Source organism: Hippocampus guttulatus, chromosome 12 (genome assembly GCF_054856545.1).
Source record: "Hippocampus guttulatus isolate MCC_2025c chromosome 12, RoL_Hgut_1.0, whole genome shotgun sequence".
In the NCBI taxonomy this organism is placed as follows: Eukaryota; Metazoa; Chordata; class Actinopteri; order Syngnathiformes; family Syngnathidae; genus Hippocampus; species Hippocampus guttulatus.
This window is the reverse complement of record NC_141272.1, coordinates 2,143,805-2,166,248: the sequence shown is the minus strand read 5'-3', so window position 1 is coordinate 2,166,248 and position 22,444 is coordinate 2,143,805. Positions and strand designations below refer to the sequence as shown.

Sequence of the window (22,444 nt, the reverse complement as noted above, 5' to 3'; positions counted from 1 at the left end):
AACCATTAAATGAATCATAACTTACATTTGGGCATTTTCTGGACTGTCAATTTGAAATAAATGGCTGCTGTGATAAAAATGTCGTGACACGTCTACTGTAAATCCCAGATCGGAATTGATCACATCAGATATGTGCAGCTCATCTGATAGAATGACAATGTCTGCATATAATTTTTTTATTGCCATCAGAAGGCAATTTGGGGGCGCGGGGGGGGGGGGGGGGGGGTCCGCAGGGCTCCGTCACTATCCCAATGCTATTTCTTTGATATAATTCCAAATAAGTGCTATTGATTGAACTAATTCTCCCTGGCCACTATTTCCGGAAATATGTCAAGGTGTTTTGTTTGTCGCATTGTCAATCATTGATTTAAATATTGACGCATCTAAGGGAGGTGACTGTACGTTAAGACAAACACAGACATGTTATCAGATACGTGCTATTACGCCACATGAGAACACATTTCAGTGCCCTTCAGCAGTCATGCACACGCAGCGGCTCAAATTGGCCCGAACAGGAGGTGCGGCGATGACGTCAAGCGGGAAGGTAAAACCGTGTTTTTATTCCTCTGGCTGGCATAAAACGTTAAGCACACGGATGCGTGACGTGCGCAGGCAATCGGGCGACCTCTTATTTTTCTCCGTCAACAAGGCAGCCGAATTCCATGAGATCACCCTCGCGGCGCGGCATGACTTTTTTTTTTTTTTCCCCGCTGTGGAAAATGACAGGACGGCTGGAAAGCCACATGGACCGTGGCTAATATTATTGAGCCTTATCTGAACAAATTGCACAAGATGGAAGTGACGATGGAAAAAGCAGTAGGGTATGCGAACCGCGCGCTATTTGGGAAGTTGCAGAAATCAAAGCAGCCAATAACGACAGCCCTCACATCACGGCCACTCAGTCTCACTTAAATTGGCACTTAAAACAACCCCCTCCCCCCCAAAAAAAGCTACATTATACGATACCCACTCAGGGAGCTGTGCTCGTTATCAGACGCACATCTGCTTCTCGAGAAATTCGTCATCAAATCCGGTTGAGGTGTTTCAGGAGTGACTCTGAGTAATCTGCATGTTTTTAGCATCTGAAACAATTGGCCGGGCGCGTCAGGTTTCACAAGATGACAAATTGAGCAGCTCTCATTTGATTAGTGAGTACTGTATATGCTATGATGACACTTCTTCAATATCAGACTGACGAAGACGTGACGAAGGTTCGTCTAATCTGAAGATTTTCCAACCTAATATACCCCATTACAACCCACACTGCAGACCCAATTTAGAATAAAACACTTTGTGCGTGCAACATTCTGCAAATTGACATCTTTCCTCAAATTGCAGAAGACGTCAGACACTTCTATAAATAAGTGCAGTGCCTCAAACTGGCTTCTTCCATGCTGACATCCAACAACGTTGACGGACACGGGGGATATAAAAATGAGGGAACATGACGACTTATACAGGCAGTGTGAAAACTGACTTATTGCAGAAAGTTGAGTAGCAGCTATCGAATGCTTTGGTAATTATCTTGTGGAAAATGAAACCTTCCAAGATGGCGGAGTTGAAGCAATTCTGCGAAGAAGAGTGGGCCAAAATTCCTTCACAGCGATGTGAAAGACTCATCACCAATTATTGCAAACACTTGATTTCAGTTATTGCTGCCAAGGGTGGCACAACCCATTATTAGGTTCAGGGGGCAATTACTTTTTCACACAGGGACAAGTAGGTTTGGATTTTAAATACTTTTTCACTGCACTGTACCCCCAGGGATACGCCTACTCGCATATGAGATCCAGTGGTATTCAAAGGGGCAGAAAGGGGGCAAAATGGGGGACCCTCAGCGACGATGTGAAATGGGCGTGAGCGTACCTGCTGGGGGCCCTCCCCGTTGACCATGGCTGGAGGCGGAGGTGATGCCAGGATGGGGAGTTCAGGGCTGAGAAGCTGGCCGGACTCCAGAGGCGGGGTGTGGTCTGCCATGTTTCCCACATTCACACCACTAGAGAGGGTCTCCTGCAATAAAGGCGCAGTGTTTACTTTGGGCGAATTTACTGCCACAGACATGTCACTTGTTAGGTTGCATGATGCAGCGGTCCGAAAAGAGTACCGCGTCTATAAAAACTGTAGATACCGCATCATTGACTGTTTTGCTTCCAGAGTGGCTGCGTGTCAAGTCTCCATTTTATTTCATCAAATGGAAACATACATCACATTCTCCATTCCCCAATATTAGGGTTAATATTATCACAAATTTGAAGTTGCATATATTGCCTTCTGAGTCCACTCCTTTTAATGATGTTTTAGGTGTTTGCATCGTATCGTTTAAGGACTGGTGTCAAGGTATGTTCTACAGGTATAGTATCAAAAATAGAATTATGGTGTCAATGCAAAAAGAGACAAGATTGTGGAGTTAGACCACTCTAGTTCTCAAGGGCTCATTTCTACTTTCCATTGAGAGGATCAAATCAATCAGCCTGGAAAAAGTACCGAAGGAAATGCACACATTGCTCAACTGAGAGCGATTGCACACCAACTCAAGACCACTCGGGTAAGGTACTTGAATTATGGGTAATAGGATTCATTCTGGAAAAAAAACAATGAGCAGGCTTTCAGTGGAGGACAGAAGATGTGAAACTTTTCCAAAAAATGCCAGCGAGAGAGATGAATCGTACGTCCTTGAACCTAATTACAGTGCGGTATGCCTGCGCTCCTAAAGCTCACAGTGATCTGGCTTATCTGTTCGCTTTAGCCCCTCCCAGTCTTAAGCTGAAACGACACGGCTGCGTTTACAATGCGACGGTCAATGAACTGAAATGCGAGGGGTGGGCGGAAGGCCTGCCCGCAGAGCGCCTCTTTGGCCCCCCGACGCCTGCAATCAGCTGGCCCGCCGACTCTTTCACGTTACGCAACAGTCCAAAAATCAATACAACACCTGACACCTTCTCCGAAATCCAACACTTTGACATGCTTTGACTGCGCTGCGATTCGAGATTTGAAATACAGGTAAACAGCGCCGCAACGTTGCAAAATTACATTTCTGGGTACCGAGCCAGATCCGGCCACCCACTGCCACACCATGTTGCGGTACTGTATGTCGTATTGCTACTTTACCAGAGTGGTGCCTTGAGATCCAAGTTGGATTTTTTTTGTTCTGCGGCAACTCAAGACACATGAGTCTCAAATCATGTTCACCCAGGGAAACTAATGGAAATGCCATTAATCCGCTCCAGGCTCCAACACCCCCGCCAACCACACTCACCCCCGATTGTAAATGGTTTGCGTGTCAATTCAATTCTGCTCATTTTGGTGCGCGTGACTTGGCCTCCAGGGGGCAGTAAATGCAGATGTAAAGATAAGAACATCACCCCTCAGAAAGCCACAGTAATATCAGTCGTTCTTCAGAGGATCAAGAATGTATGCCTGCGAGTATTATTATATTGTCTCCCCACATGTGGAGCTCCACTGTTCATAATCAAATATCCATAGCCTGCAGGTTATTCCACCGCGACACTAATGCTCTTCATTAGCCTCTCTATCTGCATCGGTTGGTGTGCGAGAGGCCTAATAGAGAAATCAACGTAGTTTGTAAAAAATATATTTTCGCATAAAAAAAGAAGCACATTTCACAGAAAGGCATTGATTATCCAGTTTGATCAGATGCAAAAATTTGAGGGTGGCTGACGTTCAGGTGTCGACTCTCAAGCCGCACGTCTATTTTGTTAATCGATATAGTTAGAAACAATGGATTACAAAGAGTAAATAAAGTAGTTGGTTTTAAAATGAGGCATAAATCTGTTAAAAACAGAACATGGGATGAATATGATTTGAAAATTAAATAGGTTAAAAAGAGTGCATGGGCTAAGGGTGGTTTTGAAATTAGTTCATTTACAAAAAAAAAAAGGCTAAGTGACAAAAAGATTTGAGCCTTGCTTGAGACTCGAATGCCACAACTTGAGATTTACTTGTGTGACTTGATTCCATCCCTGCTTTAGCAATTAAAAGAGGAAATGCATGTCCCCTCGCATGTCAAGAGCTTGATTAAAATGTGATCAATGTATATCATCACTGAGGAGTGTGGACTGCATCTGACAGAAATAAGTGACACGTGGCTCTCAGTTTCATAACACGCAGTGTGAAAGTGAAAATAATCATAAAAACATTTCATTTTATTGATGGGCGTCTTTCAGGGCACCATACAAAACGGACTGCATTTGAACCCATTATGTAAAAAAAAAAAAAAAAAGGTTGGTAAGGATTTTGTAAGAGATTGCCGTAATTACACTGCTCAGGCTACTTCTCAGGTACTACTCGATGGGTTTGGCTGAAACCTGTTATGCACCTACTTATAATGCTATTCAGTGCAACTATGAGGTTTGGTGCCACACAGTTGTCACGTACTTTATTCCCATCATATTGAGACTTTATTCGAATATACGAGAGTTTGCATTTAGAAAATATGGCTTTCAATCCTTAAAAAAAAAAAAAAAAAAATCAAATTTCCCTCATAACATTGCGAATAATCTAAAAAACAAACAAAAAAAACCTGTAATACTTTGGAAAACAAAACATTCAAATAATTTTATGCCTAATCTTTAAATGTGACTTCATAGATGACTGTTTGGGCAAATATAGTATTGTCTAGCAAAACATGACTACAATCTAGAAGTTCATTTTTGTAATTTTACAACTTAACAGCTGGAAAAAAAAAAAGAAAATGTCAGAAATAGCTTCCTGGAAAAATAATACTTTTCTCGGAATATTACAAACTGAATCTAGAAAAAAAATAAGACATTTTTAGACTCTTTTCTTGAAAATGCACATTTTCCTCTTTATTTTATTTATTTATTTTAAGAAATTAAGACTTTATTTCTTATAACAGAACGACCTTTAACAAAAATATATGTGACACGTTATCTTGAAAGTATATGACTTACAGTATATTCGGGTAATATTACATCTGTAATCTTAGAAAATATACACTTATAAGAATATTCATTATCCTAAAAGAATAGTAGTTGTAATTTTTTTTTCCTATTAGTGTGGCCCTAATATTAATTTTCCCTGAGTTGATGACTTTTAATTATTTTTGCCACTTTGTCTTGCCAAGCCCTGTGTATTCTCACCCCAACTGTCTTCTTATTTTGACATTAGCCTAAAAAAAATAAATTATATCTATATGTACACACATATATATACATACATACACACACACACACACCATTATATCTAAAAGATAGACAACTCTATTCTCATAATACAACTACTGTAACCTTGAAAGCAAACAACTTCATTTTCGTAATTGTGATGATGTGTGTGAGTGAGAGAGAGAGAGAGAGAGAGAGAGAGAGAGAGAGAGAGAGAGAGAGAGAGAGAGAGAGAGAGAGAGAGAGAGAGAGAGAGAGAGAGAGAGAGAGAGAGAGAGAGAGAGAGAGGCTGATAAATACAAGTCATGCCTGTGCTAATAGACGACCTGTCGTGTGCGCAACCACAACAGTGTAATGTGTGCCGCACATGTACAATAAAGGTTTGACTGATGTGTTTCTGAGGTTTGCACATAGGGCACTACTGACACATTCTCCACCAAAAAGATTTGAAAATGGAAGCGCCCTGATAAATTGTCATATATTCCGAGGATAAATACATCTGTAGGTGGCCATATGATGTGACGTCTGATTTCATGAATGAAAACGAAGACAGACTGATTGTTTATTGCTCGTCATTTAATCAATGAGGTGCAGCCATCGCCGCTTTCAACGCAGGCTGCTGGTTGTTGAAATTGGAAAACGTTGCTTCATATAAGCAGTATAGTCTTAGTCTTACTTTTCCTACTTTAGCATGTGTGACATTACTGAAGATCGCCAGGATGTTTTTGTTTTTCAATGTAGGCTATTTACATGTGCTTATTTTGATGAAGATAAATATGCTGAGTGTTTAAGAAGTGCAGTCCACTTGTTTGCATGTCATGCTTCACGCAACATGAAAAATTGGATATGTTGAAGTGCTAAAGCCACAGATTTGTTTGCATTACTGTTATAATATGCACTTTACTTTAATTTCTTACTGATTTACAGTATAGTATAGACATACATTAATATGTCGACGCCACACTTGTGTTGTCATCATTGATGAACCTTTTATTTATTTATTGTTTTACAATTTCGGTTTCGCATCTTTCGCAATTATCGGCCGCAGTGTTTCTACAGGAGTACTTGTTTTGCCAAGATTATTCTAGCTACAGGTGTCATATTTTTATTCGCAGGCTGCGGGAACCATTAGCAGGTGCAAACCGTTTGTATATGTCATTTTATTTCCAAATGCTGTTTTAAACGATGACTCATGGCAAATGGGGGAAGTGTGTTATGTCAAAAGAGAGCAGCTAACGTTACTCACTCAATCAGACGGTTGTTGGACGATAAAGCGATGCACCGCACTGAAATTTGTCGCCTTTTTTTCTCTCCTTCTGCCGTCCACGTCAGCGGGCTGCAAAGAGAAGCAACTTCCCCCTCGGTGCGAACCCTCCCACACCACCTGGACGAAAGAAAAAAACATCAACAGTTGTACAAGTGTGCGCTCGCGATTACAAAACAACAAGCCAAATAAGAAGAGTTGGGGGACATGCTAACGTTAGCCGTCTGATGCTACGTTGCTAATAGTGAGCGAGACGAAGCTTCTTTTTTTTTTAAACCCCTTCTCTCTTTTTCGTCTCAAAAGGCTTCCGAGTGAAGCCGAAAGACCGTTTAATTGGGTCAAGGCTCACCCAAGTGGTCAATTCTATCGAGATAACTTGGCTTCCCAGGTTGGTCTTCCTTGTATAAAAAGCAGGAATTTCGCCATCGCTTAAGGTCCGATTCTGTGCGCATGCGCGTTACAGCAAATCATGGCGAAGCTCCAATTTATATAGAAAGTAAATTGAAGCGTTGACGGCTCCGTTTAAATAGCGCTAAACGTACAAATGTCCTCAAACATATCAGCTCGATTCCGACGTTTTCCATGGTACCTTTTCTTGGAAGAAACTTTTGTAGACGTGTGGGGTGGTTCACTGTGACAAGTGTCAATCGAGTCTGACGAGCGGCTGAAACTGGGCTGGGAAAAAACCTTTTCACGTCAGGAATTCTAACCAATTCAGTGAAACTGAAATTTGATTAAACAGGCTTGCAGAAGGTGTACATTAAAAGACAGAAATTACATATGTAGTTATGTTTTGTTTGTTATGAGAGAGATAATCTAATCAAGAAGAAAAATAGATTAAAAAAATAACGTAGAATCATTTTTGAAAATTATTTAGATTGATTGAAATGTTTCAAATTAAATGTAGGTAGATCTTGTTCACCCCGTCATGTTACACCTGAAAGTTTCATGCCAACCGCTGGCATAAAACAAGAAAACCCTTGATGTCTATGAATGTAACGTTTAGAAGCCGGAAGTAGCACCACTCGATTACGCACTCGGCCGCATCCAAAGGAAGTAAGCTCATGATACATACGTCAATTACGAAACTAAATAGGTCATGTTGATAGTTGTAGTTTTTTAACTTTGTGTTTGTTAGTTTTTGTTTTCAAATGGGCGTGTAATTGTTTTACATTCGATTGTTTACATCTGCAAAATTCGCAATGTCTTTGAACGTCCCTTCATGATGCCGGAAGTAACACTACCGGGCAGAAGCTAACGAAGCTCCGACGATCTAATGTGTAGTAGCACTTGCAAATTGCGCTGTTAACAAACTGCTTTCGCTATGAACCCGTCGCCCATTTGACATGCTAAATTTGTGACCACCAGGATAATTTTACGAGCCCCGCGGCCAACTTGTAGACGGCGTCTCTCAAGAAACCAAGTACTTTAGTTATTTTGTGTCTCCAATAAGCAAGGTAACCGTAAAGTGAACAACACCACACGTGATGCTAATTAGCTTAGCCCTTTTAATACGTTGTTTTATCTTAGCATCTCGAGCTAATGAACTGACTATTGCGACTGGCAAAGTGCATTAATCTTTTGTTTTTTCACAAGTGTAGCATGTGTTGCTATGGGTTCAGCGAAGGAAAGCGTTCATATTTTGCCAACGTCAGAACAACTTGATGACGTTAAACGTTACGGTGTTTGAACTTCGCTAGTGACATATGTAAACTAAGTAGGTTTGTGCGTAAATGTTCAAAGATCACTTGATGTACTTGGAACGAGCTTCATTATTCAGCAGGTCTTTTAGAGATTATTTCTTGACAAATATTCAGAACGTTTTGACTGCTTAAGTGATTCCAGTCGCGACAGGAAACTGTCGGTAAATCTCAGCATAACAAATTTGAAAACTACATTGAAAATTAGATTGCTATTTTCATCAGAAAATAGCCACAAAGACTCATTTTAGTTGAATAACAATGGACAAATGTTAAGTAATACAACAGGAGTAAAATTGAGCGAATAAGGCAAAAATAATGACTTATTAATGTACATAATTTTTTATAATAGGTACAATGCATAGGAAAAAATTAAGAGTCGAGAATTAACCAAAACTCCATCAGTTGTTCGTTCATAGACATTTGACATTTGTATTGAAAATATCAAGATATCACCGAAGGCGCAGGAGCCACATATTAATTTTCCTTGCATTCGCTGTGACAAGTATGGTAATGTGAGTTGAAGAGTTTCATTTAGTTCCAAATTGTACTTTGCCACCATCTCAAACCTTTTTATGTTTTTCCTTGCAGATTTTTGCTAGTCAGTGAATTTCCTCGGTTCGTTGTATAATGATTTCAAGTTTGTGCTATTGCAAGTTTAATCTCAAAAAATCGCAGCTGTTTATCTGGAACATAATTGTTTGCTGTTTACATGCCTTACTTGTGCCACAGTGATTGCGCGAGTGGCATGCTGGACGTGGGGAAGTGGCCAGTGTTTGCCCTCCTCCCGCCTGAGGAACTCGGCCTCATTCGGCAGGCGTGCGTTTTCGGAAGCGGCGCCAACGAAGCCCTCTATGTCACTGTCAACGACGAGGTAAGAGCGGCGAGTTTCTGCCTTGTGTGCTCTGTGTGGAGCCAGGTGTCAGATGCATGCATGCGACGTGCAGGGGCCAGGCAGGAAGGTTAAGCAGATGGAACGGCGCTATCTTTAGACGCCAGGACCTAATTCTAGAAAGAGCAGGAGGAGGGTGGAGGTGCGACCGGCTCATCCTTGCTAATTTGTTTTGTCCTGATAAACAATGTTGTTTGAAAATAAATCACAGCACTATAATGCTTTGAAGTGGAAGATGGTGAAACACTTAACAAATATACAACTGGCCCTTTTGGAAAGAAGTGTGGTGCCTTGGTTGAAATTGCTCCGTGAGCATCCTTTTAACTGAATACACTTAACTCAAGACACCCTTCCCCACAAAACTGTGGAAATGCAGTTAATCCGTTCCAGTCACCCCACAAGAACGCCAACAAAGCACTTGAATAGCAGGATTCGATTCTATAGACACATACAATAAAAACATAATTAAATAAAATGTAAAGAATTAATCCGTTTGTGCATCATGAGAAGCCAGTAGGCAATCCTGCTACTCCTGCGTATGTTGCTGCACTCTTTGTGTTCAAACGTGTTGCTTCAAGATTTTTGACTACTGTAACGTTGAAGCTAGTTTCATTAGGCCTTCAATGGAATTTTGTGTTGTGGGTTAGCATTAAGCGAGTGGGCTTCCCTAAGGCAAAGTTACCTGCATGTGGCATGGTGAAATACAAAACCTGGGATTCTCTTGATTTTAGGTTCAGTTTTAGTAGTAGGTTCAGTCAAGTAAACATCAAGTCGGAGTGGCAGTGAACAGCTTGAAGCAAGCACGCACTCGCTGCTCAACTGCTGCATATTTTGAAGTTACCTCAACGCTCATATCTCACATTTCTGCTGGCAAATCAGATCAAAATATCCGCCGAGGGACACCTTTTACCCCTTTAATAGCAAATTTTACTTTATATCTTACTGAATTACTTCAATGCCCTCTGCATGTGGGGAAAGGAGAGCCACAGTCGGCAACTTTTCTGCTGTTTAATAAACAAGCACAAAAAGACACACACACACACACGACATCTGCTTCATTACACCACCGCATTTTGAAATGCGGTGCCCTCTTGTCTGCGCGCAGGTCTTTGGTCTGGGCACCAACTGTAGCAGCTGCTTAGGCCTCGGTGACCTGCAGAGCACCATCGAGCCGCGCAGGATCGATGTCCTCTGCGGCAAGAAGATCGTGTCCCTTAGCTACGGAACCGGACCGCACGTGGTCATCGCCACTTCGGGTAACCCGGAACCTGACTGTGTCACAAAAATACATGCGAAAGGCTTAAACGGTTATTATTGTGGACGTTTTGTTGCTTTGTGCGAGCATGAGCAGGGTACTCTCCTTATTCAGTTCCACAGTGGGAAATGTGGACCTCTCTTAAAGGGCCAACGTCAATAAACATGACTTTCTGTCCATACTTGGATCTTAATGACCGTCTCATTAATTGACTCCGAATAATGGCACACGAATGTGTGCGCGACAAAGCTAATGATAGCTAGCAGACTGGAAAAAGGAAACTCTTCTTTCTGCGTAGAGGGCGAGGTGTACGCATGGGGCCACAACGGCTACAGTCAGCTGGGCAACGGGACCACCGTCCATGGGCTGATCCCTGCCCTGGTCTCCACCAACCTGCAGAACAAGAGGGTTACCGAAGTGGCCTGTGGCTCCCACCACACCATTGCCCTTACCACAGAAGGAGAGGTAATATTCCCGTACTATCTTTTTCGTCATTCCAACTATCTTTTTTTTTTAAAGCCGGCAAACTTGTCACCCCTGTCTTCAGGTGTACGCGTGGGGCTACAACAACTCAGGCCAGGTGGGATCAGGGTCCACCGCCAACCAACCCACGCCGCGCCGGGTCAGCAGTTGCCTGCAGAACAAAGTGGTGGTCAACATAGCCTGTGGGCAACTGTGCTCCATGGCTGTGTTGGACAACGGCGAGGTAATTTGATGATTTGGGCTCTCATTGGCAAATCCACTTGTAACTGTATGTTTTCAGGGGTCGGTCCATCAGTCATGCTGAGGTGATAATTTTTTTCAAAATTTCATGAGCTGACCTGCGGTGGGAAAATGGTGAAATCTGGCGGAAAACATTGTCAAATACTGTGGCATTGTATTGCCAAAAATGGTGCTTTTAGACATTCCAGGTTTTCTTTTTTGTCATTTAGTCACATGATGCATTTTTTTGTGGCACCAGACATTATAATGAACAAGACCTGGCGGTCTTTTATTTGTTTCTTTGGCTGTCGACAAATTCCGTAATCGTGAATTGCCAATGGTTGAATTACTCTTAGCATTTCTTTGTGTGTGTGTATGTGTACGTTGCAGATTTACGGTTGGGGCTACAACTGCAACGGTCAGTTAGGTCTGGGCAATACCGGCAACCAGCAGACGCCGTGCAGGGTTGCAGCTCTTCAGGGAGTCAAGGTTGTCCAGGTAAGAGTGAGACATTTGCCTTTGAATGATAATCAGCAAGCCCACCCAGGCCCTTTCTCTCCCGCCTTGCAGGTGGCTTGCGGCTATGCGCACACGTTAGCGCTCACGGACGATGGCTTTGTTTACAGCTGGGGAGCAAACTCCTATGGCCAGCTGGGCACCGGCAATAAAAACAATTACTCACTCGCCACGCCGATCAGCACCGACAAGGAGAGGTGCGTAAACACCCACACACCATGGTAATTACGTAAGTGCTTGAATTTTTAATAGAACCCTTGAAATGCTTAGTATCTACATTTGACATGGTAATTTGTTAGTTGAATTGAAGAACAAAATACAGCGGAGCCTCAAAGTATTTTCTTTCCATTTGTGCAGTTCCAGCACCCTCTGCTGGTTACTCTATGAGTGCATGTTAATTTGGATTAGCCATGTTTTGGCCACCAATCTTTAAGATCCACAGCATTGTGAAATCCAGAGACCATGATACTTTGCGCCGCTGAGCTGATACTTTTTTTTTTTTTGGTTAACTGTATCGCGAGTTCTTAAACTCTAATCTCAAGGCAGCGCTGTAATGCCGTGATCCTCACAGGATCGTGGAGGTGGCGGCGTGCCACACCAGCCACACGTCCGCCGCCAAGACGCAGAGCGGGCAGGTGCTGATGTGGGGACAGTGTCGCGGGCAGGTGGTGACCAACCCGCACGTCACGCATTTCAGCTGCACCGACGACGTCTTTGCCTGCTTCGCCACGCCCGCCGTCACGTGGCACCTTCTAACTGTTGGTAAGGCATCAGATGCATTTATGAGTCAATCTCACCGTTAATCACCCTAAGGTGCCTTTCGAAGCATGGCTATTTTCCCCAAAAAGTGTAGTTAGCAGAGCCGCGTGTGAGGCCTGCCAAAATCATGTACGCCCAATGAGCCTTATCGACGTGGCTCAATCATTTTGCCCATTTATCATATTGACAATGCCAAATGGATCCATATTTTACCATTTGGCCCCGAAAGAAGTGTTCAAAACAACAATGGCATCATGTTGACGAAAAACAATTGGCGTCAGTGTTGTTGCCATGGTAACCTCTGATATCCCCCCCACCCCCATTTGTTTGTGGTGTTTATATTCATTGACTGCGAACTATAGGGGAGCTGTGGAGTACTAAAAAAAAATCAATAAAAGCCGCTGTGCTCCGTATACGTGGGTATTATTCTACTTATTTCTCTTTTTGTAATATTACGTGCTTTTCCCTTTCGATCCGGCTATTAGTAAACCTTTTTCCTCCCATTTTCTGCATGCGTTACATATCAATATGAAGTGGAAAAAAAAAACCATGACAGAAGGGAGTCTTTTCATGACAGCTTTGTTGCTTTGTGGCACGATGCTGTCATGCAAGCAGTCTCTTTTCTGTGACAGTGGAAGCATTCGAAGAAATGGAAACAGGAAAGTCTGTTTCCTGCTCATAGCGTTTGATTCCAGTCGCAAGTTCACAACCGCAGACATGTCACGCTCACAACCGTTATTTATGTCGTTGACAGGATTTCAAAAACCTTAACGGACCCTTTTTTGGTTTGTTTCATTTTTACTCTTGCCCCCCCTGCCCCTCCATTTGCCACAGACGGCGACGACTACCTGACTGTCGCACAGTCACTAAAAAAGGAGTTTGACAGCCCTGAGATTTCCGATCTGAAGTTCCTCGTGGACGGAAAGTGCATTCATGTGCACAAAGCGCTGCTAAAAATAAGGTACATTTATGTTACATGAGCAAAAGCACTGTTTGGACACGCACAAAAAAAAATCAATCAGGACCCGCTCAGTGTGAAGTAGCAAGACATTTCGGACAATTGTGTGCTACACCAATGTGGGAACGCTTGATAAATGGTAAGCCATTAAAACCACCCCAACAAATACTCACAGACACTTTGTCTTTTTAAATAACCTTTTTACACAGCTATAACATTTTTTTTTTTTAACACAGATTGCATTTCTTCCCTTGTGACCCAATACGTTTGTCAGTGTTATCTTTTTTTTTCTGGCTGTCACTTATATTTTGCAGGGGTCATAATAATCAATCTGAGATTAGCTCATTTGAGAGTGTCAAAAGTTTTCCCAGTGTGCGGTGGTTGAAAAAACAAAAACAAACATTAAAAAAAAAAAGCCGTGTGTCCGCAGCGGCATTTCCTGCCGGTGTCAAAAAGGAGAGGCCAAGGCAGACGTATTGTTTCCACATTGGTCTTTTTATAACGGTGCTCTCTGCACACGGAGCATCTGCATTCTTCTCCGCCGGAAGGAGCCAGACAGTCTGCTGCTGCTGCTGCCTCGGCGGTGGTGGCGGCAGCCTCCGAGTAACACGGATATGCTGCACTTCAAAAACACCTGCGGTGCAAAGATCTCGTGCCCAGTGAGGCGCTTGAGCTGAGCTTTAACTGAGGAAGTCGTTGTTTTTTCAGCTACCTGTGCTGTACGGATACAGGCCACATTTGTATGTGGATGTATGACTAAAATCTGAATTTTATTTTGGTTGTAGTTTTTCTCTTCTTTTTTTTTTAATCCAAGCAGCACGTCGGGGGGTTTTTTTTGGCCTTGTACACAAGCATCATTTTTGAAAAATGTATATTATACATTGTATTCTCCCCCCATAATTTTAGCAACGCCACTTTTTCCCTTTCCATTGAGGCTTCACCGATTCCTTAAATCGTACAGTCACACCGTTTTTTTTTTTGACAGCTACAATCCAACCACACACATGACTCTTTGTGCATTATTTCTCTCCAGGTGTGAATATTTCCGCGTGCTGCTAAACGAAACAGATGAGGACACCATCGAAATCCACCAGTTTCCCTTTCTGGTGTATCGTGCCTTCCTGGAGTATCTCTACACCGATTCCATCAACCTGCCACCAGAGGATGCTGTGGGTAAGGACTTGGCAATGCGCGCACCGACCGGGCAAGCCAACGGCGTCAAACGCGCTCCTTCCTCTCGGCTTTCGCAGGCCTGCTGGACCTGGCCACCTTCTACCGGGAAAGCAGGCTCAAGAGGCTGTGCCAGGAGACCATCAAGAGGGGCATCTCGGAGGAGAACGCCATCACCCTGCTCTCGGCCGCCGTCAAGTACGAAGCCCGGGTGAGCTCCTGGAAGACCCCCGCACACTGTCGATCCTTTAGACGCGGTCAAGGAAATTACTCAAGTTGTTAGGAGAGAAATGAGGAGTGCGGGCATCCGTGAGAGGGGAGAAACTGTCTTTTGTTTCTTGATATTTATACATACGAACAGTGGATCGCCGATCCTTGTTCAAATGGCTGTTTTTTTGTGATTAGAAATCGATGAGACCGAGAGGAATCCTTTCCAAAGGTTTTTCGCCATCAATGTAACCTATCACGAGTATAACTCAGTTGAAAACATTTTCTTTTCATTTTTTTCCTGTTGCTGTTGTCCCATTTTTTGTGGGGAGACCAACATCTACCCTTGTTTATCCTTGAGCTTCGCTCCCGTGCGGACGTCCCCTCAGTCCTCCTCCTCAGCTGCTCGAGGCTCATTTTTAGGATGCCCGAAATTCAGCAGAGTGACCGGGGCTTTCCTTGCCGCTGACCAGACTGGGCCGTCTTGATCGTTTTAGGACCTGGAGGAGTTCTGTTTCAAGTTCTGCATCAACCACCTGACATCAGTCACACAGACCCAGGCCTTCGCCGAGATGGACCACGACCTGCTCAAAAACTTTATCGGCAAAGCCAGTCGCCATGGGGCCTTTAGAAACTGACCCCGCCACAAAGCCTGATACCCGCCCCGCCCCACCCCCCCACTTGTGATGACCTCACTCGCTTTCCAACGGCGGTCCGACACAGACCAAGCAAGGTAAACGAAGCACTATCATATTTTTTTTCCCCAAAGGTGAAGACCACAAAGACCGAAGGTTCTGCTTTGTGGTCTGCTCGTTGAGTTGACTGTGGTTTGAGTGCACCTGTGAGGCGGGAAAACGGATAAAAACGATGGCAAGAACTTGTGCTTGGGGTTGCATTGCTACATATGCCTCAAAAGCGGGGTTTTTATTCTAACTTTAAACAAACCAAAAAAATATATACTAATAATCTCACGTAAGCTGCAAACATGGGAATCTTGACCCTGAAACAGACCTGATGTGTTGTCCGTCCTTGCGCTTCGCCGACGGCTCACGGCGGGCGTATGAAGCGCGCTCGGATCTCAAGGCGTTGCTGTATTTATTTATAAGGGTTGAAAAAGGCCGTGCAGCAACCATCCTTTGCACGCCACTGCGCCATGTTGGCACATCAGAGCCGTAACAAGATTAATCAAGGCATTCATAGCTTTTCCGGCAGACCCTCCCCCCCTCGCCATTCCGTGTCAGCGGACAAAGGCGGCTGTGTGAAAGGGGCTATTAATGGTGTGATGTCCACCTACACACACGCAACTGTTTGTCACGGTGGTTCCCTTGCCCTTCAGGGTATTTTTTACAACCCTTTGTGTTATGTACCTCGCATGCATTTTATTATTGTATAATTTGTTTTGTGACGCTGACTTAAAAAATAATAAGAAAAAACAATCACGTGGTAGGACTGCAAATGTTACTGAATAGTTACACTTTATACGAGTTGCACTATTATTATCTCACGTAGTCTATATTAAAAAAAAAGACAAGCAAAAACCATAATCGAACGTGTCCTTTCTTGCCGTCATTGGGCCAAAATTCCAAACAAGAACAATTGGAAGAACCGTCGCCTTAAATGTTTCCACTCGGTTGAACATGCACCCAAAAGGTGCTGAGGGCTTCGCACTTTGCTTTCACTTGCGTTCATTCCCAGACACACGCACACACGCAATGTGTTAACTCATCACAAACACGCTCACGCCTCGACACAGAGATGAGGAAGTCTCAAGTGTTTCTAGGCGAAATGTCATCTGAAGTAATCAACTCAAGAGAGCACAAGGCAGCAGCAGTCTGCTGCTTCTGAACCCAAACCCGATTCCAATGAAGTCGGGACATCACAGATAAAAAAACAGAACGCAATGATTTGCAAATCACGGTCAACCTGTATTTCATTGAGGACATGACCAAAATATGTCATGTTCAAACTGACACAATTGTTTTTCGTACATAATCATTAACCGAGCATTTTATCTCTGTTACATCACCGTTTCCTTTTAACAACCTTCATAAACGTTTGGAACCGAGGACACTAATTGTTGAAGCAATGCAGGGGGCTTCTTTCCCATTCTTGCTTGACGTACAGCTTGAGCTGTTCAACACGTCCTCGGTCTCTGTTGTCGTATTTTATACGCTTCATAATGCACCACACATTTTTCAACGGGTCTGGACTGCAGGCAGGCCAGTCTTGGACCGGCACTCTTTTACGCTGTTGTGACGTGCAGAAGGTGGTTTGGCATTGTCGCGCTCAAAAAAGATGTTGCTTGGTTGACAGCGTAACGCGTGTGTCTCCTTTTCAGCATGACTGGCGCCTCCGTAGATGTCTTGAGTTAGCCATGCCGTTGGCACGAACGCAGCCTCATGCCGTCACAGATGCTGGCTTTCCAACTTCCCGCACGACGTCCACAATTTCCCCACACAATTTGAAATGCGGACTCGTCAGACCACACAACACTTTTCCACTTTGCATCAGTCCATCTATTATTTAAAAAACAAATACCCCAAACCTGGCACTTGAATAAGATAAGATAAGATAAGAAAACCTTTATTAGTCTCGCAATGGAGAAATTCCCAATTCACAGCAGCAAAGTTATGAAAGGAAGAAGTAGAACAACAAAATATAGGAGCTGCTGGAAAGGCAGCCACTCTCGCGGCGCCATTTTGAAGTCAAAATAACAAAAATAACACAACACAACACATAGGAACAAACAGTCCTGCAATCTTCACCACTATTCTGCATACACTTTGTTGTCTGAAGCAGTTATAGATGAAAGAGGAGAGGATCAAAGTGTCCTTTCACCAGTGGATCAGAGACGTCATGCTGAAAAATGTGCACACGTCTGCTACAAGCTAAGTTTTGAAAGCAAACAACAAAGCTGTAGCGTCCATTGACGAAAAGAGATGAGTTCACTTCTCCTGTCCCACGTAATCCGCTTCAAACTCCAAGCCGCGACTCCCATTTCCAAATCCGCATCGGCGCTCCGCGCTAACGCTCCTTTCTTCTCATCGTCGGCTCCTCAAGACTTACATCCATCCAGTCGCAGACCGTTCAACAGCACCGATCTCTCCGCTGAACAAAGCGAGGCTGTTAAAAAATGCTGCCCATTACAGGCGCAAGACACAAGCGCCGCGGGACTGTCCAGCAACGACAGTCAAATGGCGCCGACATTCCTCCCAGTCAAAAACAGTGCTGGTATACCCATGCTGCAGAGAAGGCGCAACCACCAAGCACCGAGTCTCCTCCTTGATGAATGTCGTGGCCAAAAAATGCTGAAAAAAGTCCACATCAGGTACACACGACGTAACAACAAACACAAAGTGACAAAACAAACACAAAAACAAAAAAAAAAAATAGGGATGTGGGGACTTTTTAGCAACATTAACAAGAAGTGATTGTGACCTTGAAGTTCCCCTGGCTCGATTTTGATTCATTTGGTTCCTTGCTATTTAAAATTAATTTCATGTTGTGGTTGCCGGTAGGGGGTCCAATATGATACGGCCTGGCATGTTTATGACAAAATTTCCTGTTTGTTCGGTTATTGTTTTTTGTTGCTGTTTTGTTTTTTTGTTTTGGGTTTTTTTGCCTCGATGTGTGAACTTTCAAAAACCACAAATGTTTCCGTTGTTACAGTTTAAAGCTGTTAGCGTGGTTGTTTGCACAGATGTATGGGTGGGGCAGGTGGCTTGGAGGCGGGGGGGGGGGGGTTGTTCTACAAAGCAAGCCAAACGCGCAACTGCACGCTAACGTGCTAAATGTGGGAACTATTCAATCCCTTCATGTTATTCGCAGGAATTCCAACATGATGCCGATGAAGCTATGTCACCTGACATAGCTCGCCATTCGAGGCTTCAGTCTTGGCCTTGAGGAGGGACGGGGCAGCTCGAGGGAGGGGAGGGGCGGGCGGGCGGACATGCTTCCTGCCATTGTGGGCGCTTCAGCAGTCTTGGGATTTAGGGCACGCTTTTTTTTTTTGTTTTTTGTTTGTTTGCTTTTGTTCGGCCCGCGCATGTTTGCGTGTCAGGAGCTTGTTTTTTGGGGGGAAAACAATCGTGACAGGTTGCCTCAGTACACCGTGGGACGATTAACACTTCAAGTATAGCAGCAAAAAAAAAAAAAACTGCACTTCAATGATGTTCAGTTAAAGTGTATTGTACAAAAATATTGTACCCGAATAAATGCTCGCGGGCATTAGACGTGGCTTTGGCCTGAGCACAAAAACAGAATGCTTTCGGTATCATTCCATATCAGTCAATATCATTCCACAGGCTTCCATATTTTTGTAGTCCCCCCGCCAACCCCCCGCCCCACATTAGTTTGGTAACAAATGTGAGAACACTGTCAAATAAAATTAAAAATAAAAGAAGAGTGTGCAGCAGTTGTTAGTCCCGTGGGAGCAGACAAAGGGAGAGGAGGGGGAGGGTCCAGGAGGGCGGGGAAGTGGACCCAGTCCCAGCCCAGTCAAAGTACAAAAGTGTGAGCGCGCGCGAGAGAGAGAGAGCGAACGGCACAAAAGAGAAGTGGCCAGCAGCAGCAGCCGCCGCTCCTCACTGAGATTACTTGAAAACTGCCGGAGTAGAAAAAAATTACACGAGCGCAGTGACTTGCTCCGATTTTTTTTTCTTTCTTTTTTGAGGGAAGAGGCGGACGAGGATACAAGACACACACAAGCCCCGATTTGGGTGCTCTCTGTTCTCATCTTGAGGGATATGCCAGCCTTCCCTTTGTGCGACTTCCCAGCCTCGAGGCGCGCGGTGGGGGGCAGGAAGGGGGACAGCGGCTCTCCCCCCACGGCTCTCTTCACCGAGAGCACGTCCGCTAGGATGGGCATCGCGTTGGATGGAAGTCCAGAGGTTTGAATCCTCGGAACCAGGTGTTCTGCCCACTTCATCCTTTTTTTTTTTTTTTAACCCCAAATTGGCGCACGTTACCGTTAAGACTGCAGCACAATGCATGTTGCGTAATACTTGGGAACTACCTCGAGGGCTGGCAAATTTGGAATCCTCAGGAACCGACGCCGTGCGGTGCTTCCCAGTAAAATTTGGCACCTTGTCACAAGGGCTATCCTCGAGATCTGCTATGACTCCTTTCGCCCCTTTTCAAGCGTCGCACTAAATTGACGGGGAGAAGTGAGACTCTCCGGTGTTAAACTTGACATCCGCGAGCCGCCACCTCTCCTCGGAGGTTGGCAAATTTGGCACCTCGGGGCCAAGCATCGGAGACGTTTGCGCCGGTGACTGCTATGAACTTGGCGTTGCGGAATCCCCCTTTGGCACAGCTGCCGTCCCACCTTGCACGTTTTTCGGGTTGACCGTCGGCAGAAAGTAGCTCCCTCCACCCTGCCAAAGGCACAGAAGTAGAAGCCTGCCCAGCCTTCTTGGTTCAGGTCTCTGGGACCACCTCGGAAACTCTTTCACACGGGATATCGTCAGAACCGAGCATCGGCGATGTAACCCATACGGCGGCGCCGGTACCCGCAATCAAAGACCTTGTGGACATTTGCTCAACGTAGCCTCTTGTTTGCGTGGAAACGGCTCTCCCGCGTCCCACGATGTTAAACACCGTCCCGCCGCCGGGATCGGGCAACGTCTCGGCGGGCAACTGGAGCTGCAGCAAGAACGACGGCTTCAAGTACCCGCTGTACAGCACGGTGTTTAGCGTGGTGTTCGTGGTGGGCCTCATCACCAACGCGGTGGCCATCTACATCTTCACCTGCTCGCTCAAGCTGCGCAACGAGACCACCACGTACATGATGAACCTGGTGGCGTCCGATCTGCTCTTCGTCTTCACGCTGCCGCTGCGCGTCTTCTACTTCATCAACCGGAGCTGGCCCTTCGGCAGCGTGCTGTGCAAGGTGTCCGTGTCGCTCTTCTACACCAACATGTACGGCAGCATCCTCTTCCTGACGTGCATCAGCGTGGATCGCTTCCTGGCCATCGTGCACCCCTTCCGCTCGCGGACGCTGCGCACCAAGCGCAACGCCAAGCTGGTGTGCGCCGCCGTGTGGGCGCTGGTGCTGTCGGGCAGCCTGCCCACGGGCTTCCTGCTGGACACCACGTCGCGGCAGCGGCAGCGCGCCAACGCCACCTTTTGCTTCGAGAACTTTTCCTCCAGCCAGTGGAAGTCGCACCTGTCCAAGGTGGTCATCTTCATCGAGACGGTGGGCTTCGTCATCCCGCTGCTGCTCAACGTGGGCTGCTCCGTCAGGGTGCTGCAGACTCTGCGCCGCCCCCACAAGGTGAGCAGGGGCGGCGGCGGCGGCAAGCTGAACAAGACCAAGATCCTGCGCATGATCGCCGTGCACCTCACCACCTTCTGCTTCTGCTTCATCCCTTACAACGTCAACCTGGTCTTCTACTCGCTGGTGCGCACCAAGACGCTGAAGGGCTGCTTCGCCGAGTCGGTGGTGCGCACCATCTACCCGGTGGCGCTGTGCATCGCCGTCTCCAACTGCTGCTTTGACCCCATCGTCTACTACTTCACCTCGGAGACCATCCAGAACTCCATCAAGAGAAAGTCGCCGGCGGGGCGGCCGTGCGACGGCAAGTTCACCGAGGCGCTCCACTCGGACTCCAGCTCCAACTTGCACTGCAGCTTGAGGAACCTCAAAGCCAAGATGCTGCACGAGTCCTCGGTGTGACCCTCTACGAGCTCTCAAATCCAACATCCAATCCAAGGGAAACCGCCGCTGTGGATTTATGAGGCCCTCTCCACCCTTCTGCTGTGGATTTTGCTGACGTGCGGCCGGCTGGAAGGGAGTCAGAACACTTTTGGACTTGCTTGATTTTTGCCACACTAACTTGGGACTCACTCGCTTGAAAGTCGAAGGTTAAATCTTGAGACGGCACATACCGTGCGAGGCTTTACTCCCACCTCTGAGATTGAGGAAGTGAAGCGTCTCGCTCCGCTCGGGCGGGGAGCGCCAAGTTCCTGTGTGGAGGTTTGGTGCGGCAGTCGAGTGAAACCACATGCGCTTTGCGGACACTTTTTTAGGTACACTTGCACGCGTTATCACATCACATCAAAGAATAGAAACTGTTTGGTCGATTCCGTTCCAATTTCAGTTTTGTCAACTGGAAATGAAGCGCGCTTTGTTTGGGTGACGTTTTAAATAAGGCGTGTATGCGTGCTTGTGTATAAAATGAGTGTGTAAATGTTTTTTTGAAAGAAATAAAAAATGATGTTACGTTTTACAAAAATAAGGGCAATAGTACGTTTGATCATTTTTTGTTGTTCATCGCCAAAGAGTTATATTTTCTTGATTTTCTTTTAAAACACTTAAAGTGCACTTCCAAGTGGTCGTTCGCGTGGCTTAACGCTTTCATCAACTGAACGTTTTCTTCAAACAGGCAGATTTCAACTGCGCAAGTGTACCTAATGATGTGGTCGGCGAATGTATCTATGTCAACAAGCACCTCCTTGAGCGGATCAGGCGGAACAATGGAGGGTCTTTGAGGTTTATCTTCGGCTCTTTTCTTCCACTATAGGAGGCCTTTGAGTAACATCCAAACGATTACAACTCATGTTGCTTCGAACAATGCAAAGCAGATGGCTGAGTATGACTTTATTTCCCATGACGTGCCACCTTCAGGGTGAGTCAAGGGCGCAGGCCTCGTGTGCTGTTGTGAAAACAAACAAAAGGATTTTGACGTCATGTGCGATTTTTGGTCCGGTGGAGGAACAAAGTACAAATGAGCTCTGGATAGATCAAAACCTAGCCCGGAAAGCTGTATACTTTGAATAGAAACCCACCATATGAGATTGTTTCTTATGATGGCTTTTGCTAATTCTCAAACGCAAAGTAGTTAATCAGTGCCGTCAGACAGATTCAAGGGTACATTTAT

The 22,444-nt window shown here is 45.2% G+C and overlaps 3 protein-coding genes across 9 annotated transcripts in view; 2 read left to right on the top strand and 1 right to left on the bottom strand.

Moving 5' to 3' along the window:
- Nucleotides 1–7,043, bottom strand: part of fndc3a (fibronectin type III domain containing 3A) — a 45,010-nt gene extending 37,967 nt beyond the window's left edge. The window contains exons 1-3 of one of the 2 annotated variants that reach the window (XM_086125917.1): nucleotides 6,995–7,043; nucleotides 6,388–6,525; nucleotides 1,867–2,010 (exon numbers count right to left, since the gene is read on the bottom strand). In XM_086125917.1, the coding sequence (XP_085982043.1) occupies nucleotides 1,867–1,977 (111 nt within the window). In that variant the 5' untranslated portion in view covers nucleotides 1,978–2,010; nucleotides 6,388–6,525; nucleotides 6,995–7,043. Of the gene's footprint in view, nucleotides 1–1,866; nucleotides 2,011–6,387; nucleotides 6,526–6,754; nucleotides 6,947–6,994 lie in introns of those variants that run through there. The other variant, XM_086125916.1, reaches the window with a different exon arrangement.
- On the top strand, nucleotides 465–18,826 carry rcbtb2 (regulator of chromosome condensation (RCC1) and BTB (POZ) domain containing protein 2). Of its 5 annotated transcripts, none has more exons than XR_015102510.1 (13): nucleotides 7,457–7,862; nucleotides 8,838–8,979; nucleotides 10,103–10,253; nucleotides 10,551–10,717; nucleotides 10,800–10,958; nucleotides 11,345–11,452; nucleotides 11,525–11,667; nucleotides 12,042–12,232; nucleotides 13,064–13,190; nucleotides 14,221–14,360; nucleotides 14,438–14,568; nucleotides 15,062–15,297; nucleotides 17,714–18,826. XR_015102510.1 is itself a non-coding variant. In XM_086125924.1 (12 exons), the coding sequence occupies exons 2-12, from the start codon at nucleotides 8,854–8,856 to the stop codon at nucleotides 15,200–15,202; spliced, it is 1,584 nt and encodes a 527-aa protein (XP_085982050.1). In that variant the 5' UTR covers nucleotides 465–544; nucleotides 8,838–8,853; the 3' UTR covers nucleotides 15,203–16,108. The 5 variants fall into 5 exon arrangements, 3 of the variants coding, with proteins under 3 accessions (XP_085982050.1, XP_085982051.1, XP_085982048.1); XR_015102509.1 differs by having other exon boundaries at nucleotides 16,903–18,826; XM_086125924.1 differs by lacking the exons at nucleotides 7,457–7,862; nucleotides 17,714–18,826 and adding an exon at nucleotides 465–544 and having other exon boundaries at nucleotides 15,062–16,108.
- Nucleotides 18,827–18,972: 146 nt separating this feature from the next.
- Nucleotides 18,973–21,802, top strand: LOC147196927 (lysophosphatidic acid receptor 6-like). Of its 2 annotated transcripts, XM_086125927.1 has the most exons (2): nucleotides 18,973–20,838; nucleotides 20,977–21,802. In XM_086125927.1, exons 1-2 carry the CDS (start codon nucleotides 20,152–20,154, stop codon nucleotides 21,238–21,240), a joined length of 951 nt encoding a protein of 316 aa, XP_085982053.1. In that variant the 5' UTR covers nucleotides 18,973–20,151; the 3' UTR covers nucleotides 21,241–21,802. The 2 variants fall into 2 exon arrangements, with proteins under 2 accessions (XP_085982053.1, XP_085982052.1); XM_086125926.1 differs by having other exon boundaries at nucleotides 18,973–21,802.
- Nucleotides 21,803–22,444: the final 642 nt, after the last annotated feature.

Excerpts from the sequence above, each read along its gene's own strand:
- LOC147196927 (XM_086125926.1), top strand. The coding sequence starts at position 20,152 with ATGTTAAACACCGTCCCGCCGCCGGGATCGGGCAACGTCTCGGCGGGC.
- rcbtb2 (XM_086125924.1), top strand. The coding sequence starts at position 8,854 with ATGCTGGACGTGGGGAAGTGGCCAGTGTTTGCCCTCCTCCCGCCTGAG. Across the intron at positions 10,254-10,550 it reads CGTGGTCATCGCCACTTCGG|AGGGCGAGGTGTACGCATGG; the intron begins GTAACCCGGAAC and ends CTTTCTGCGTAG. Across the intron at positions 10,718-10,799 it reads CCCTTACCACAGAAGGAGAG|GTGTACGCGTGGGGCTACAA; the intron begins GTAATATTCCCG and ends CCCTGTCTTCAG.